Source organism: Haliotis cracherodii, unplaced genomic scaffold (assembly GCF_022045235.1).
Source record: "Haliotis cracherodii isolate W230 unplaced genomic scaffold, xgHalCrac1.p SCAF_7, whole genome shotgun sequence".
Taxonomy (NCBI): domain Eukaryota; kingdom Metazoa; phylum Mollusca; class Gastropoda; order Lepetellida; family Haliotidae; genus Haliotis; species Haliotis cracherodii.
Window position 1 is genome coordinate 27,562,722 of NW_027266330.1, and position 16,872 is coordinate 27,579,593.

Sequence of the window (16,872 nt, forward strand, 5' to 3'; positions counted from 1 at the left end):
GTACTTTGAGGAACACATACAAGTACTTTGTGGAACAAATACAAGTACTTTGTTGGGACATATACAAGTACTTTGAGGAACGCATACAAGTACTTTGTGGAACACATACGAGTACTTTGTGGATCACATACAAGTACTTTGTGGAACACATACAAGTACTTTGAGGAACACATACAAGTACTTTGAGGAACACATACAAGTACTTTGTGGAACACATACGAGTATTTTGAGGATCACATACAAGTACTTTGTGGAACACATACAAGTACTTTGAGGAACACATACAAGTACTTTGAGGAACACATACAAGTACTTTGTGGAACACATACGAGTATTTTGAGGATCACATACAAGTACTTTGTGAAACACATACAAGTACTTTGTGCAACACATACAAGTACTTTGTCTAACACACTCGAGTACTTTGTGGAACATATACAAGTACTTTGTGGAGCACATACAAGTACTTTGTGGAGCACATACAAGTACTTTGTGGAGCACATACAAGTACTTTGTGGAACACATACAAGTACTTTGAGGAACACATACAAGCATTTTGTGGAGCACATACAAGTACTTTGTGGAACACATACAAGTACTTTGAGGAACACATACAAGTACTTTGTGGAACAAATACAAGTACTTTGTTGGGACATATACAAGTACTTTGAGGAAGCATACAAGTACTTTGTGGAACACATACAAGTATTTTGTGGAGCACATACAAGTACTTTGTGGAGCACATACAAGTACTTTGTGGAACACATACAAGTACTTTGAGGAACACATACAAGCATTTTGTGGAGCACATACAAGTACTTTGTGGAGCACATACAAGTACTTTGTGGAGCACATACAAGTATTTTGTGGAACACATACAAGTACTTTGAGGAACACATACAAGTACTTTGTGGAGCACATACAAGTACTTTGTGGAGCACATACAAGTACTTTGTGGAACACATACAAGTATTTTGTGGAACACATACAAGTACTTTGAGGAACACATACAAGTATTTTGTGGAACACATACGAGTACTTTGTGGAGCACATACAAGTACTTTGTGGAGCACATACAAGTACTTTGTGGATCACATACAAGTACTTTGAGGAACACATACAAGTATTTTGTGGAACACATACGAGTACTTTATGGAACATATACAAGTATTTTGTGGAACATAAACAAGTACTTTGTGGATCACATACAAGTACTTTGTGGAACACATACAAGTACTTTGTGGAGCACATACAAGTACTTTGAGGAACACATACAAGTACTTTGTGGAACACATACAAGTACTTTGTGGAGCACATACAAGTACTTTGTGGAGCACATACAAGTACTTTGTGGAACACATACAAGTACTTTGTGGATCACATACAAGTACTTTGAGGAACACATACAAGTATTTTGTGGAACACATACAAGTATTTTGTGGAGCACATACAAGTACTTTGAGGAACACATACAAGTACTTTGAGGAACACATACAAGTACTTTGTGGAGCACATACAAGTACTTTGTGGAGCACATACAAGTACTTTGTGGAACACATACAAGTATTTTGTGGAACACATACAAGTACTTTGAGGAACACATACAAGTACTTTGTGGAGCACATACAAGTACTTTGTGGAGCACATACAAGTACTTTGTGGAACACATACAAGTATTTTGTGGAACACATACAAGTACTTTGAGGAACACATACAAGTATTTTGTGGAACACATACGAGTACTTTGTGGAGCACATACAAGTACTTTGTGGAGCACATACAAGTACTTTGTGGATCACATACAAGTACTTTGAGGAACACATACAAGTATTTTGTGGAACACATACGAGTACTTTATGGAACATATACAAGTATTTTGTGGAACATAAACAAGTACTTTGTGGATCACATACAAGTACTTTGTGGAACACATACAAGTACTGTGTGGAACACATACAAGTGCTTTGTGGAGCACATACAAGTACTTTGTGGAATACATACGAGTACTTTGTGGAATACATACAAGTACTTTGTGGAACATATACAAGTACTTTGTGGAACATATACAAGTACTTTGTAGAATATATACAAGTATAATACATACATGTATTTTGTGCGATACTTGCATTGTCCATTCCCCACGATAACATTGGGCAATACATGAGAGTACCTCTGTAACTGCCAGGCGAGTAATAACATCCCCTGTTGTTGTGTCCTTACATCTTGCCATGCGATGTGGTAAAATAAAATACAGTGTATTCATAATTATTGCAGGGTCTTCTCAGGACAAACCAAGCATAAAACCACACCTACTCACTGGAACCCAATCTAGCTTTGATACCAGAGAGGTTCCTCGCATTAAACAGAAGAACCAGTTATGACAAATATGTGCACATTTATTCTTCCCTGGTCTAGCAATCCTCAGAAACATAATGGGGCACGGGTGGCCCAGGTTTATAAGGCGCCGCACTTCGCTGTGTAGATTTGCGTCCCTTTGGCACACCAGAAACCTATGATTGTGGATTCTAATCCGGGTACAACCCGATTATGTTTCTCGGTTTTTCAGCACCATACCCGTGCTCGTGGGTTTAACTAAAGTGGTAAAGGTCTGAGACTTGCATGACTTCGGGCTTTCCTCCCACATTAGCTGACACGCCGTGATATAACTGGAATACTGTTGAAAGCGGCGTTGAACCCAACTCATTCACTCCGAAACATAATCCTAACGATCCATATTGACGATCTTGATAATTGATTAGTTTATTCCAATACTTCACAACCACACTGTTCAGCACATCGCCTTGTGACATCAATGACATCATGACACTGACCATGCGTAGTTGTGAGGTACATAATCACAGCTAATTTCAACTGTTCGTGTTGTGTGGACATGGTATGGTCTTGTTGAGTATGACCTATACATTAGGCCTAATTTTGGCTTGAATCAACCGCAGGTTTTTAAGGTACGTCGCATCATTTGGGTTTAGTTTAACTGCTCTTGCGAAGGCTGCTTCGGCTTTCTCATTCTTTCCCCATCGATGATACAATACACCTGAGAAGACAGAAAAACAGTGACTAAACCAACAAGCCAAAAGAACAGGATGTTCGAATACCAGCAGATAACATCAAGAAACTCGAAATCAGTTGATGCGTTAAACTCAAAGTTATGATAGAATCATATTAAAAAGTGTAAAACAATGTTATAAACATAATATGTCTGATCAAACCGTGCAATACTCACCTAGAGGTGAAATTCGAAATTAAGCTGGAGACATACATGGGGGAGCTCTCAAAATGCGTGAGAAGTTATTAGGAGTCGGTGCTGGTTACATTTGAAAATCATGAGCGCAGAGAATATTATGCAATTATTTTCTTATGAAAATGTTTCAACAAACTCAAGCAATATTACCTAGATTGTGATGGAACCGGGCGCTGTGTTTGTCTATCTGTATACCAGCCAGGAAGAGGTCCTCACTCTCCTTGTACTTATCTGCCAGGATGTAAATATTGGCCAGGCGGAATATCAGGTCTGAGTCACGAGGAAGTGCCTTTAATGCTTTCTTGCCAACCTCAATAGCATGGTCGTACTTCCCTGAATGAGAGAAAGCAGACTCGATTTGCGACCATTTGTATGGCTTCAAAAGATACCTGTACTTAAGAGACACGAAATAGTTTAGTTCTTAAAGGATGGCTGGCTTGGGAGACATAGTTTTTATTAAATCTAAAAATGATTTTTTATTCAAATAAAGTTATGAAAATAAAAATATGTGTTCACGTTATTTATGTCTTACCAAGATCATCAAGAAGCAGGATGGAGTTTTTCCAGGCTGACGTGTACGGGGGGTAAATATGTGTAGCATTCCCCCATGCACTGACCGCCTCTGTCGGCCGTCCCGTGTCTCGATACTAATAAAACATGAAGGTAACGACTCTCATAACGAAGCTGTGTAATTGTGTGTTGTTTAACGCCGCTCTCAGCAATATTCCAGCTATATGACAGCGGTTTGTAAATAATCGAGTCTGGGCCAGACAATCCAGTGATTGACACAAGGATTATTGATCTACGCAATTGGGATACGATGACATGGATCAACAAAGTCAGCAAGCCTGACCACCCGATCCCTTTAATCGCCTCTCACAAGCATAGTTTGTTCGAGACCAGATCTAACCTGGAACCCTCAAGGATCTCATTAAATTAATTCTTTCAACACTTGAACACAAGAAGTAGCATAAACTATTCTACGTGAATTATGGACAAGAATGTTACACACATGTTACGACCATCACAACGAAGGCAACAGTATTTCTGTGGATGTCTTTGTGTGAAAATATCGACAAGTGTACTTTTACAATAGAAACTATAGGTGCAAAGGCTATTAGAAATATACATAAGCCAGTTATGAATGTCTTCTGTGCGGATAAATGCCCTTTCACAGACAGGAGAAAAGGAAGGTGTGATGTAAAATGCGTTGGGCCTCCAGAGTATCATCGCTCTTACCAACATAATGGCCGTAGCGTTGTTTGTTTGTTTGTTGTTTGACGCCGAACTCAGCAATATTCCAGCTATATGACTGCGCTCTGTAAATATTCGCGTCTGGACCAGACAAATCCAGTGATTGACATCATGAGCATCGACCCACGCAATTAGGATCAATGACATGCATCAACCATGTCAGCGAACCTGACCACCCGATCCCGTTAGTCGCCTCTTACGACAAGCATGGGTTGCTGAAGACATTCAACCCCGGATCTTCACGGGTCTAATGGCCGTAGCAATTTTGTACGACAATAATCTTTCGGACAGATAGCCTCAAACTGAATATAACTGACATCACCTTTGAAGTATTGACGATGAAGAATTTTACTTATAACCTTAGAGGATTGTTCTTAAGATATCAACATTATTGCGTTTGAGTGACGTACCATCATGTGCAGATGTGTGTATGCATATAATTATCACGGAAAGAACGGAATGAATAACACCTTTAAAAAAGGATTTTCAAAAGGAGTTTATCTGGATTATATTTCTGATGATTATCAGGGGCGGTCGGGTAGCCTGGTGGTTTAAGCGTTCGCCCTTCACGCCGAAGACCCAGGTTCGAATCCCGACATGGGTACAATGTGTGAAGCCCATTTCTGGTGTCCCCCGCCGTGATATTGCTGGAATATTGCTAAAAGCGGCGTAAAACCATACACACTCTGATGATTATCAACATTTGTGATTGAGAAGGTAAAGCATGAACAAATATATAATTAAGCTATAAGGAGTAGTTATACAGTTGAAACATCATGACTTTACAGAGATGTATGCTGAAGAACGGACAGCAGTGTCTACAATCAGTGACATGCTGTATTTGTCTGATAATGCTTCACTATATTGAACATGTTAATATGACTGATTAAGGGCTATCACTCAGAGTGTACAATGCAAATACTTACCAGATTACCTAGGTTAAAGTAGCAGTCTGAGCAGGTATCGTTTTGTCGAATAGACTCAAGAAAGTTGGCCTCGGCCAAATCAGTCCTGTTCAGCTCGGCGTGCACAACAGCCAGGTTCATCCATGCAACCGCACAATGCGAACTGTCAATAAAGGGTGATCGTATAAGATGAACATTTAGGTATCAGCAAGGATGTGAAGGTACTAAAACAGTGATTGGTGGATTGTTTTCATTGGTAAAATCACACTCCGGTGCAGTGGTGACACAGGCTTATTTGCATATCATGTGACCGGACTTTTCTCTTGTTAGTAAACAAATGCGCTTTTCAGAAATCAGTATAGAACGGACTGATGCAAGTATTTGGGGGAGCTTTACATATTGTTTTGCATAATTATATAGATATGCAACTACAGCTGCGACAGTGAGTTGCATGACTATATATATTCATACATCAAAGTGACCGTATCGCTAGCTCTCCGTTGGGCTTCGATGACAGCGCGTGGAGACGTACAACCAATGTAAACAAAGGATAACTACGCAAAAACAAGTAGATTTTCACGTATGAGCATACTTTCTTACTGAACCGTAACCATTCATTGACATTTGTTTATGAAAATGTGTAGACTTGTCAAACATGAAACGGATGAAAAGCATATTCAATATCTTGAATGGACTGTGAAAGATGGGACGAATCGTCACATGGCGCTGGCCTGTGGCAGAGGTACTATGCTGGCTAGCTGCCGGCCGCATGGAACTCTGGGTAGGAGAGTGTGGCAAAATGCTAACTTTTAGAAAGGAGTTTCAATCGTCTCCTCCTGATGAATGTCTGCTTACTGACAAACTGATATTAATGATGTACAGTGATGTCATGATGTTGATGTAATACGTTTAAGAGAGAACGTGATGAAAATTGCAATACTTGATACTGATAGATCTCTCCAGCAGCTGTTTAGCCTCAATGACATCTCCTCTTTGTCTGAGAATCACGGCCAGGTTGAGCATTGATTTGGCATCGATGGGATTCAGTCTATAAGTAGAAAGGAAACAATGAATAATGTTTCAGGACATTATAAGTGAGATGAGAGGAAATTTGGTTCAACGTCGCGTCCAAGATTATTGCACTTATATAGCGACATGCATGCACGTGTGTGTGTGTGTGTGTGTGTGTGTGTGTGTGTGTGTGTGTAGGTGTGTGTGTGTGTGTGTGTGTGTGTGTGTGTGTGTGTGTGTGTGTGTGTGTGTGTGTGTGTGTGTGTGTGTGTGTGTGTGTGTGCGTGCCGCAGTTTAACATGGATACCCTTACTCAGACATAGGATACTGACTCCGAGCCGACCAGTCCTTGTTTTAGCCCCTTAATGCCGAGCGTCAGACAGGGTAACAACAAGTACCATCTTTTAACGTCTTTTGGTATGAATGACGCGGCCGGGGACACACACTATGTCTCTCATACAAAGGCATCAAACAAAACACGTGATGTTAATGAGCATCCGATGTTTTCTCTGCGTTTCTTTTAACAAGCCAAAATATTCGGTACATACTCGATGGCGAGCCTGTATTTCATCATGGCATAGTCTGTATTGTTGATTGCTTCATGATAGCCGCCGAGTCCAAATTGAATCTATAATAAAAAAAACAATGTGCCATATTTAAAAATACATAATTGCATCGTGAAACAAATTGAAATTTATGGAAAACAAAGTACACTTTATGATGAAAAGTTTCATGATTATTGCAAATGTTTCAGCTTTGCAAGTGAAACTGTTGGTGAGCAGTGGAACCAGTAAGTTGGGTTTAAGGCAGCTTTGAAAGGTATTTCAGATAAATAATGCTGACAGCCTAAATTATCGTAGACGTACCACCCATAGACCATTGGAAAATTAAATTAGACTTATATTCATGTGAATTAGAATTTCTTTCATCAAATAACTGCTTTCTGAAATATAGAAGAAATACAATGTATTATGTAGGGACCTAAATGTATCCCAGAAAATAATTATCTAAAAATAATGTGCACTGAATCAAATCCATTAATCCATCAGTCAACAGAATATGCAACGGTTATTCCTTCCAAATCTATACCTGTTTTCTAACAATGTGAACAAAGGGAAACGAAGATGGACGGTCGTATGTAATACGAAAGTCGTCAGACAAAACTGTCAACCCTACCTTTGCATTCTCTGGGCATACTTTATCGCCTGATGTGAACAATGCAATGCGAGATCTCCAGTCGTTGTTTCTCTGGAAATATAGCAGCCTGATGGAACATTTTATCCTTAACAAAAGACCACGAGATATTGAAACCTTGATCATATCATCATGATTTTATTCACCCGTAGAGGGAAGTGAACGGGGAAAAACAAAAGAAGGTAATTAGAATAAGAAGTGTGGGTGGAGGTACATACAGGTGTTTTGGAGGGTGGGAGGGAGGGTGGGATATATGACCAGAGACTGAGTTGTGTGTTTTCATGAGGAGGTCGATGGGGATAAGTTAGGGTGAGAGAAAGGATTGGATGTTTTGATAAAGAGGGAGGTTGATACAAATGTTGACGAAGAGAGAAAGGATTGGATGGGGACTGAGTTTGGAATAGGTGTCCAGGAAGAGAGAAAAGGTTTGATGTTTTGATAAAGAGGGAGGTTGGGATAGATGTTTACGAAGAGAGAAAGGGTTGAATAGGGAGTGAGTTTGGGATATGTGTCTAGGAAGAGAGACAAGTTTGGATGTTTTGGTAGGGTAAGGTGAGGTGAGGTGAGGTAAGGTGAGGTGAAATTGTGTTTAACGTCCAAGATTATTTCACTAATATATGCATGCACGTGTGAGTGTGGCTGTTTGTACTAATCCGGACTGATGCCGATTTATAGTGCTAGCTCCCTGGGATACCATGCCGCAGTTTAACATGAATACCCCACTCAGACACAGTATACTGACTCCGAGCCGATCGAACCCCGGACCTTCCGCTCCCCGGGCGGACGCTCTACCAAGATGAGGAAGAGAGAAAAGATTAGTTTAGTTTAAACATATTTTATTCTCATGAAAAGGATTGGGCACAAGTTATCACAACGTAGAACGCCCTCTCCCATAGATTTACCTTTTATGCTTATTTACAGTTAATAAATCAAATGACAGAAAATAAGAGAAAAGATTGTGTGTTTTGATGGGGAGGGGGTTGGATAGGTATCGAGGAAGAGAGAACGGGTTGTGTGTTTTGATAGGGTGGGGGTTTGGGATAGGTGTCGAGGAAGAGAGAAAGGGTTGTGTGTTTTGATAGGGTGGGGGTTTGGGATAGGTGTCGAGGAAGAGAGAACGGGTTGTGTGTTTTGATAGGGAGGGGGTTTGGGATAGGTGTCGAGGAAGAGAGAACGGGTTGTGTATTTGAATAGGGTGGGGGTTTGGGATAGAAGTCGAGGAAGAGAGAACGGGTTGTGTGTTTTGATAAGGTGGGGGTTTGGGATAGGTGTCGAGGAAGAGAGAAAGGGTTGTGTGTTTTGATAAGGAGGGAGGTTGGGATAGGTGTCAATGGAGAGAATAGGGTTGGTTGATTTCATATGGAGGGAGGTTAGAATAGATTGTTAGGGAGGGAAACGAAAGGGGATGGTTGAGTTGATAAGGAGGGGATTAACAGATAGAGGGGAAAGCTGGGGTTGATAGATGGTGTGAGAGGTAGGGTGGGCCAAGTTATTTCATAGTAAGTTCATGGATAGAAAAGGATGTCAGTGATGGGTGAATAGCGGTGAAGCTAGGAGGAGGTGGATAATGAAGGAGACTGGAGAAGGTGAATATGACCCATGATCCATGTACATTGAGGGCGTGGGAGGTACATGGAGGTAGGATGGAAGGAGAGTCAGGGGCGGTGATAGGAAATTACACGATGAACTTGGTTAACAAGATTGCTAAGACAAATGAGGTCGGTGATTTTGATGGATGTGGAATGGTTAACTGTATGGTTAACTGAATTGTCAAGCTGTAGGTAGTCATATTGGGATGAGACAGTCACAGTGGATCTGTAATTCGATAGAGACACTTGGTAGCTGGATGGGTAGGAATTGTGTTGGGTAGGATGTTCATGTAGTTATATGTGAGTGAGTTAGGTTTAACGCCACTTTGAACTTTAAACGTCAGGTTTATGTTGGAAGAAAATCCCAAGTAATGAATGACTCTGGGTTTTGGTGAAACCACGGATATGATGCGAACAAACCAGGAATCATAACCAGGAAAATGATTAATTCGAGCACACAGTCAAATGATTCTGACATATATTACAAATGTTCACCTACCTGTATTGACCGGAGAGCAAATATAACTATGAGGAACGTGAAGCCAGCTGTAACCATCTGTAATACAGACAAAGGCACTGGAAGGTGAATACACATACACCGTAGTTGTATTTTTCTGCATAGCAAAAGGCACAGAAAAAAGTAGTGCACCGCTCCCCTGAATTAATCATGAAGATATTTATTTTACACATACTTGAATTCAACATCATGTCAGTTCAGAGAAATTAGGATCAATGTTCAACCTTACTGTTCACGAAGCAGTTTACAACAAAGAAAGAAGGTTATTGGTCGATATTTATCATATTTCCTGCTTCATGTATCAAATATGTTATGCAAGCTTTATTTTGACCAAGAGGTGAATAGTGAGTATGGTTTTACGCCGCTTTTAGCAATATTCCAGCAATATCACGGCGGGGACACCAGAAATGGGCTTCACACATTGTACCCATGTCGGGAATCGAACCCGGGGCTTCGGCGATGTAACCACTAAGCTACCCGACCGCCCAAAGAGGTGAATAGTACCTTATTAGGACTATATCAATAAATCAATCAAGCAATATGAATATGTATATCAATAAATGTAATCACACTTCAAGTTTGAAACATGCAATATTATAACGTGTACGTATATTTGAAGCTACCTGTTTAGCAGTTGAGTGGAAGTGAAAACAAATCTGTCTAGCCCCGAGCACCACCAACATACAGAAGCCAGCACAGGACAGGTACAGGATCCTCTCTGCGATCACGAAGCCCACACGGAAAAACAGGTTGCTGGCTGGCAGGAAGGGAATACCAATCATGGCTAGTGAAATTATCAGGATGCTAAACAGAAAAAAACGGTAAAATGTAGTAAAGTTTGTTTATACAGTCATGTATGGTATTGATACAATTTTATACCATGTTTAGTTGATTTTCTGTACCTTCCACAAAATACAACAGTAATAATGTCCTGGACTTTACAAAAGAAATATTCCTGGAAATAAAAGGCTGTAACTCTTTGTAATGAAGGTCACGTCGAAGATAAGTACCATATTTTGATGGTTTACGGTGGCTTACGGGATCAGGTGGTCTGGTGGTCAGGCTCGATGACTTGTTATATTCATTATATACAGACTGACCACCTGCATGAACTTGGACCGGAGGTCTACATTCTTTAGGAATAAAGATCTGTATAGATTCAAAAGAAATACGTTCATTGAATGTCTTGAAAAACACTGTCAAAACTATTGCATGCCTTAAAACAGCGACAAAAACAACAGTCTGTTTCGAACAGACCCTTCAACCCCAAAGTCAATTAAAACAACTCACCGGCGGAAACTGTTGAGATCACCATTCCAACAATGGAATAGTAACACACCAAAGACAGCCCAGAGAGATAGGTCTGCCAGTATTCTGGGATCAGCCAATGAGGTGATGACAGGTATACAGCCCATCGACCAATCAAAACACAGCCACCACGGGTTTAAAAGGATCCAAGTGTTCATTGCATAGAGATAGTTGTAGTTCAAGACCTATGAACATAAGTGTAAAAGAATGTTGTTGAAGACACTGTGGCCCTGCGTGTATTGCATGACTTATGGGGACTACCCATTTACAATTCTTGGGACATGGGATTTTTGGTTGGAGATAGAAACGTTTCTGAATCAATGATTCAAGACATTCAATGTTTGTGTCAGCAAGGAGGAGCAAAAAATGGTTTTCCAACACATCCAACGAACAAATTATGTGTGATAAATGAGCCTCCAAGTATGTAACTACACAATTAAGAGCGAAAGTTGGGTTTAACGTTGTTTTGGGCATAATTTGAGGAGGCTTTTAATAACTTTACGCGTAGCAGGGTATATTTTTAACATTTGAGTTTCCAAAGACATATAGTTAGACGTTCACTGTTATATATTAGCATGGGGCCCAGTCGTCTAAGGCGCCGAGATTCGCTGTGCAGAGTTATGTCCCTCGGGCACGCCAGAAACCTGTGATTGTTGGTTCGAATCCGGGTTCGGCCCGATTATGTTTCTAGGTTTGTCAGCACCATACCACCCACATTAAGCTGACACGCCGTGATATAACTGGAATACTGTTAAAAGTGGCGTTAAACCCAACTGACTTACTACATATCAGCATAAATCTGCATAGCTTGTCATACTAACTTTCAATACACTTCCATTTACTAAAGAATGCGGATTGTCACCATCTGAGAAAATGGGTGTTGTTGATCCCATGATCCATATTCGAGTGATGAGGAGAGACACGCCGGCCAGGAGGAGGATGAGGTGACGCTTGATGAGACTCCTCATCCATGGTTGCAAGCGGTCCTGAAGTAGAAATATCGGAGCGCTCCTGGAGACCATGTTCTGATCAATCATGTAGCCTTATAATTCTTTTAACAAGGTCTTACTGGATTACGTGTACTTGCAGTAGAAAATATATGTTTTTATACTATATCTCTCCCTTTAATTGGTAAGTGTCAATGCGGTCGTCTCGACTTCCCTTTCGTAAAGAAGTAATAATTCAGTGATTGAATATTAGTTCGCGGTAAAAGAAACTCAAATCAGTATTTCCTCAAATACACCGTTGATCATCACGCTACCAAAAATATGTACTCACCCTGACACTCGCATATATTTCAACATAACAAACCAATGAAAAATATCAAATTTTGGATCTGTGTAAAATGTTTATCATAACGACACCTTTGCTTGTGGGTTCGATTCCCTCTTCGCCCTGATTATGTTTCTAGGTTTGTCAGCACCATACCCGTGCTTGCGGGTTTCACCAAAGTGGTAAAGAGACTTTGGGTTTTCCTTACAAGCTGACACGCCGTGATAAAACTGGAATACTGTTAACCCCAACATATTCAATCACTCACTCCAATCTTAACTTAAATTATTATTGATGACAATGTTCTGGCGCACTTGTACTTTTCCTCATAGAAATGCCGGGTCCCCACAACCTCTGTTGGTCGAAGGAGGCGATCGAATGGATTGGGCGGTCAGAATCAGTGATTGCGAGTCAACGTACGTGGACGTTGTGGATCGATGTCTAATTGTTTGGCCCAGAATGAAATATTTACAGACTGCCGTTAAATAGCTTGGATATTGCGGAGTGCGCCGTTAAACAACAAACAAACAAAGCTTATCAAATAATTCACAATATCGCATGTAATGCTGTCGTTCTATGTTACCTTGACAACCTGTTTGTTGAACAAGTAGTGCTTATATGACAGCCACTGGAAAGGATCCACCCTACACACAACGATGATGTCAAACACACTGCAGACACCCTGTAAATACATAATATATGTTACATTGCATAGTTATAAGTTTACAGTTCGGCTGGTCTTCGCAAAGATGAATATTGAACATTGTTGAGTATAGGGGCAAAGACACGATCTATAGATGAAGGGGAGACACAGACACACACAGACACACATAGACACACACAGACAGTAGAGACACCAGGGAGAAGGACTCAGGACGGTAACTGACCAGGCATGACACCCTGACTACACTTACTATGACAGTGATGCCCTGCTCCTTACAGAAGGTGGACACGACACACAGACACATACTGGCCAGTACAGACACCAGGGAGAAGGACTCGGGACATAAATGACCAGGGAAGAAACACTGAATACACTTACTATGAAAGTGATGCCCTGCTTCTTACAGAAAGTAGACACGACACACAGGCACATACTGGCCAGGACAGACACCAGGGAGAAGGACTCGGGACGGTAACTCACCAGGGTTGAAACACTGACTACACTTACTATGACAGTGATGCCCTGCTCCTTACAGAAGGTGGACACGACACACAGACACATACTGGCCAGTAGAGACACAATGGAGAAGGACTCGGGACGGTAACCGACTATGGATGAAGCTGAAAAGAACAGACAAAACGTTTCACTCATATTTATACTTGACGATGGTTTTGTATAAATCGTAATGCGTTCAGAGTACTTAATATGAAGAAATTAGTTAGACTCTAAGCTGTTGTGTATTGACTATAAATGTTTGAATGCAGATGCGATACCAATAAATGTCAGACATTTTTTTGCAATTTGCTTAAGGATTCTGCCGATCTTAAAGTGAAACAAATTAAACCGAGAAAACAAAACATTGTCTTGGGCTGAATGCAAGCACACTTGTTAACCACACACTAACATTTGCATACAGTACTTTGCGAACAAAACAATTATCGGAAAGGTTTTACTTTTTCTTTCTTTTTAACATACATATTCCCACCGACAAACCATGATTATTTTCTGAAAGAAATCCGCAAACAGTATACAGGCGAAATCGTCAGCAGTATCTAAAAACATGATCGAATATGTTCAGGAGGTTGTGTGAGTTTCTCAGTGAGCTAGCACTATAAATCGGCATCAGTCCGGACCAGTACAAGCAGCCAGACACATACATACATACACACACACACACACACACACACACACACACACACGTGCATGCACGTCGCTATATAAGTGCACTAATCTTGGACACGACGTTAAACCCAATTTCACCTCACCTCACCTACTACTACTACTACTACTACTACTACTACTACTACTACTACTACTACTACTACTACTATTTCTACTACTACTAATACAACTACATTGTTCTACTAATAATAATGATAAAAGATAATTGAGAAACATATCCATATGATATATGTGTGATGCAGAGCATCACAGCTTACGCGAGAGGCAGGCCTTGGCATACAGAAGGAATGATAGAAGGAAGGTCAAGGCACAGAGCAGGTCAGCCCGACCCACGACCCCAGCAACCTGCAACACAGCAAGGTCAAGACCACTTAATGTATTACGTTAAGTGATTTACGGCCTTACGGAAGTGAAGTGAATGTTATTTACGCCGCAGTCAAAGCGCAGAGGGTCAGCCCAACTCAGTACCACAGAAATAAGAGAGTGGAAGTATTTGACACCATTTTCAAAAATATTTCAACAATATGGAGGATGGGGCAACTAGAAATAGGCTTCATACATTGTACCCATGTGGAAATTCGAGGACGGTTTTTGACGAGCCAACGTTGTAAGCACTAAACTACCCTACCGCCCCTGCAATCAGTATCATTGCAACAACAAGGACATCTGATGTGTTAACCATGAAACTATGAATTTCCTGAGTATTGTCTCTATATATGTGTGCTGATGGTTCTGACCACATCTTCACTGATCCTGGAGGGGTCGGGTAGCCTAGTGGTTAAAGCGTTCGCTCGTCACACCGAAGTCCCGGGTTCGATTCCCGACATGGGTACAATGTGTGAAGCCCATTTCTGGTGTCCCCCGCTGTGATATTGCTGGAATATTGCTAAAAGCGGCGTAAAACCATACTCACTCACTAACTCACTGATCCTACTGTACATCATACTGCAACTATTACAAGAACGTCAAATGTTAACCTCTCATTATTGTGGTTTAATGTGATTGTAAACTTAATTGACTGTAGCCCCAGTTGATGGTCTGGTTTGCATAAGAAAGTACGCGCATTAACCATTTAGGAAAATGTACAGGCAGTCGAATGAAACAAAAACGATCATCTCTGGAAATCTGGAATACTATTAACTTACACTCTCGGTGTGAATGGGATGCACAGCAAACAACACAGCACACAGGAGAGCAGCTCGGGGCGAGGCAAACACCGGCCTGGCAGATTCCTGGTCCACCTGGTAACCAGACATGAGGACAGAGAATACTGCCAGGAAGATGACCGACACCAAGCCGTGCAGGACGATGTTGACAACGTGGAAGCCCCGAGGATGAAGGCCACCTGCCCAGGCATAGTTCCACCTGGAGAGTATCATTCACAAGATAAGTAAAAAAAACCGCATGTTCAAGTGATTTGTTAGAATTATTGATGTTTTCAAACTGCCCGTTACAACTGGAATCAACATACAGAGAATCAACAATGAGAGCAAAACAGAAAACAGCCTTGTTCTATGAATATTTGATAATATTCAGAACAAAAGCATGAGGAATCATGAATTATTTAATAATGTGAAATATGAAATTGTGTGCTAAGATTTCATTAGAAAACAATAGCCACCCAAATATTTATGATTCCTAACTTTTTTTGTTCAGTTTAGTTACATACAATACCTGTAGGTCATCACAGTAAGTGGTCTGTAAGACTTGTGACTTTTCTCATCCAACACCTGTCCCCAGAAATCATGAACAAATACGGCGGTGAGTGGAGTCTCGGGTAATACATCTCGGTTGTTGATGATGGCCCACAAGTCGTCAAACACAAACTCCCCATCACGACTGTTCGCGAAACACAGTACCGCCAGACAGAAGACGAGGACAGATGCCACAGAGAAGCTGAGTTTGGGTACAGGCAACACATCATCCCATTGTGACTGGTAACCATTTTCACTGTCCTTGGATCGCCTTGCTCGTGGTCTTGCTCCTAGCATGGTTAGTGTAGTCTATGGATGACAAGGAGGGGGTTAGGAGTAAATGTTGTTTCAAAATATATATCATGGCAAGTAGAATTATACTTCAGCTTTGTGAAGTCAGACAACAACAAAGCTTACATGGTGCTCCAGAACTCATTCAGGAGAAACGTCTGTATTCCCTCGAGGTTCGGTCGTGTGTATTGTTATGAATTAGGTATTCAAAGCAGACATTGATATGTGATCAATGTTCTGTCGACAGATGCAGTCTTGAGGTTAATTCAGTTCAATTCAATTGGTTGATTGTGAACGTGACATGTGGTCTATATACAGAAGGATATTAATAACATCAATAATATACGAGACTAGGGAGGTGCGGTGAAATGGGGTTTGACATTATAATGGGACGTGGATGCGTGCGTGCGTGCGTGCGTACAATTGAACCATCCGCCGGAAACGTATTCCATTGGGCGTAAAATTGGTGGTCAATATTATATGAATGGATCACTGAAAATCAATGATGACGCCGGGTGTTCGCAAAGGCTTTATAAAGTGGACAAATAATAACAATATGAAACTCTATCTCTAGCAAATGTAAATCACCTAGAACACCTACTTTAAACTAAACAACTAGCTTGGACATACCTGTACGGAATCTTCTCAACTCGCGACTATATAAAACAAATAAAGAATCAATAATACACAACTCAGGTTCTAACTTAAACTTTTATGCCGAGTATAAATCAA

General features: G+C 40.8%; 1 protein-coding gene across 1 annotated transcript; it reads right to left on the reverse strand.

The window, feature by feature from the left end:
- Positions 1-2,207: 2,207 nt before the first annotated feature.
- LOC139447496 (protein O-mannosyl-transferase TMTC4-like) lies at positions 2,208-16,312 on the reverse strand. The gene is made up of 16 exons (XM_071228895.1): positions 15,830-16,312; positions 15,301-15,520; positions 14,413-14,500; positions 13,481-13,593; positions 12,893-12,991; positions 11,859-12,023; positions 11,020-11,222; positions 10,353-10,533; positions 9,712-9,768; positions 7,606-7,677; positions 6,978-7,057; positions 6,359-6,466; positions 5,440-5,581; positions 3,792-3,906; positions 3,410-3,592; positions 2,208-3,052 (listed from the first exon to the last, which is right to left on the reverse strand). Exons 1-16 carry the CDS (start codon positions 16,144-16,146, stop codon positions 2,916-2,918), a joined length of 2,280 nt encoding a protein of 759 aa, XP_071084996.1. The 5' UTR covers positions 16,147-16,312; the 3' UTR covers positions 2,208-2,915.
- Positions 16,313-16,872: the final 560 nt, after the last annotated feature.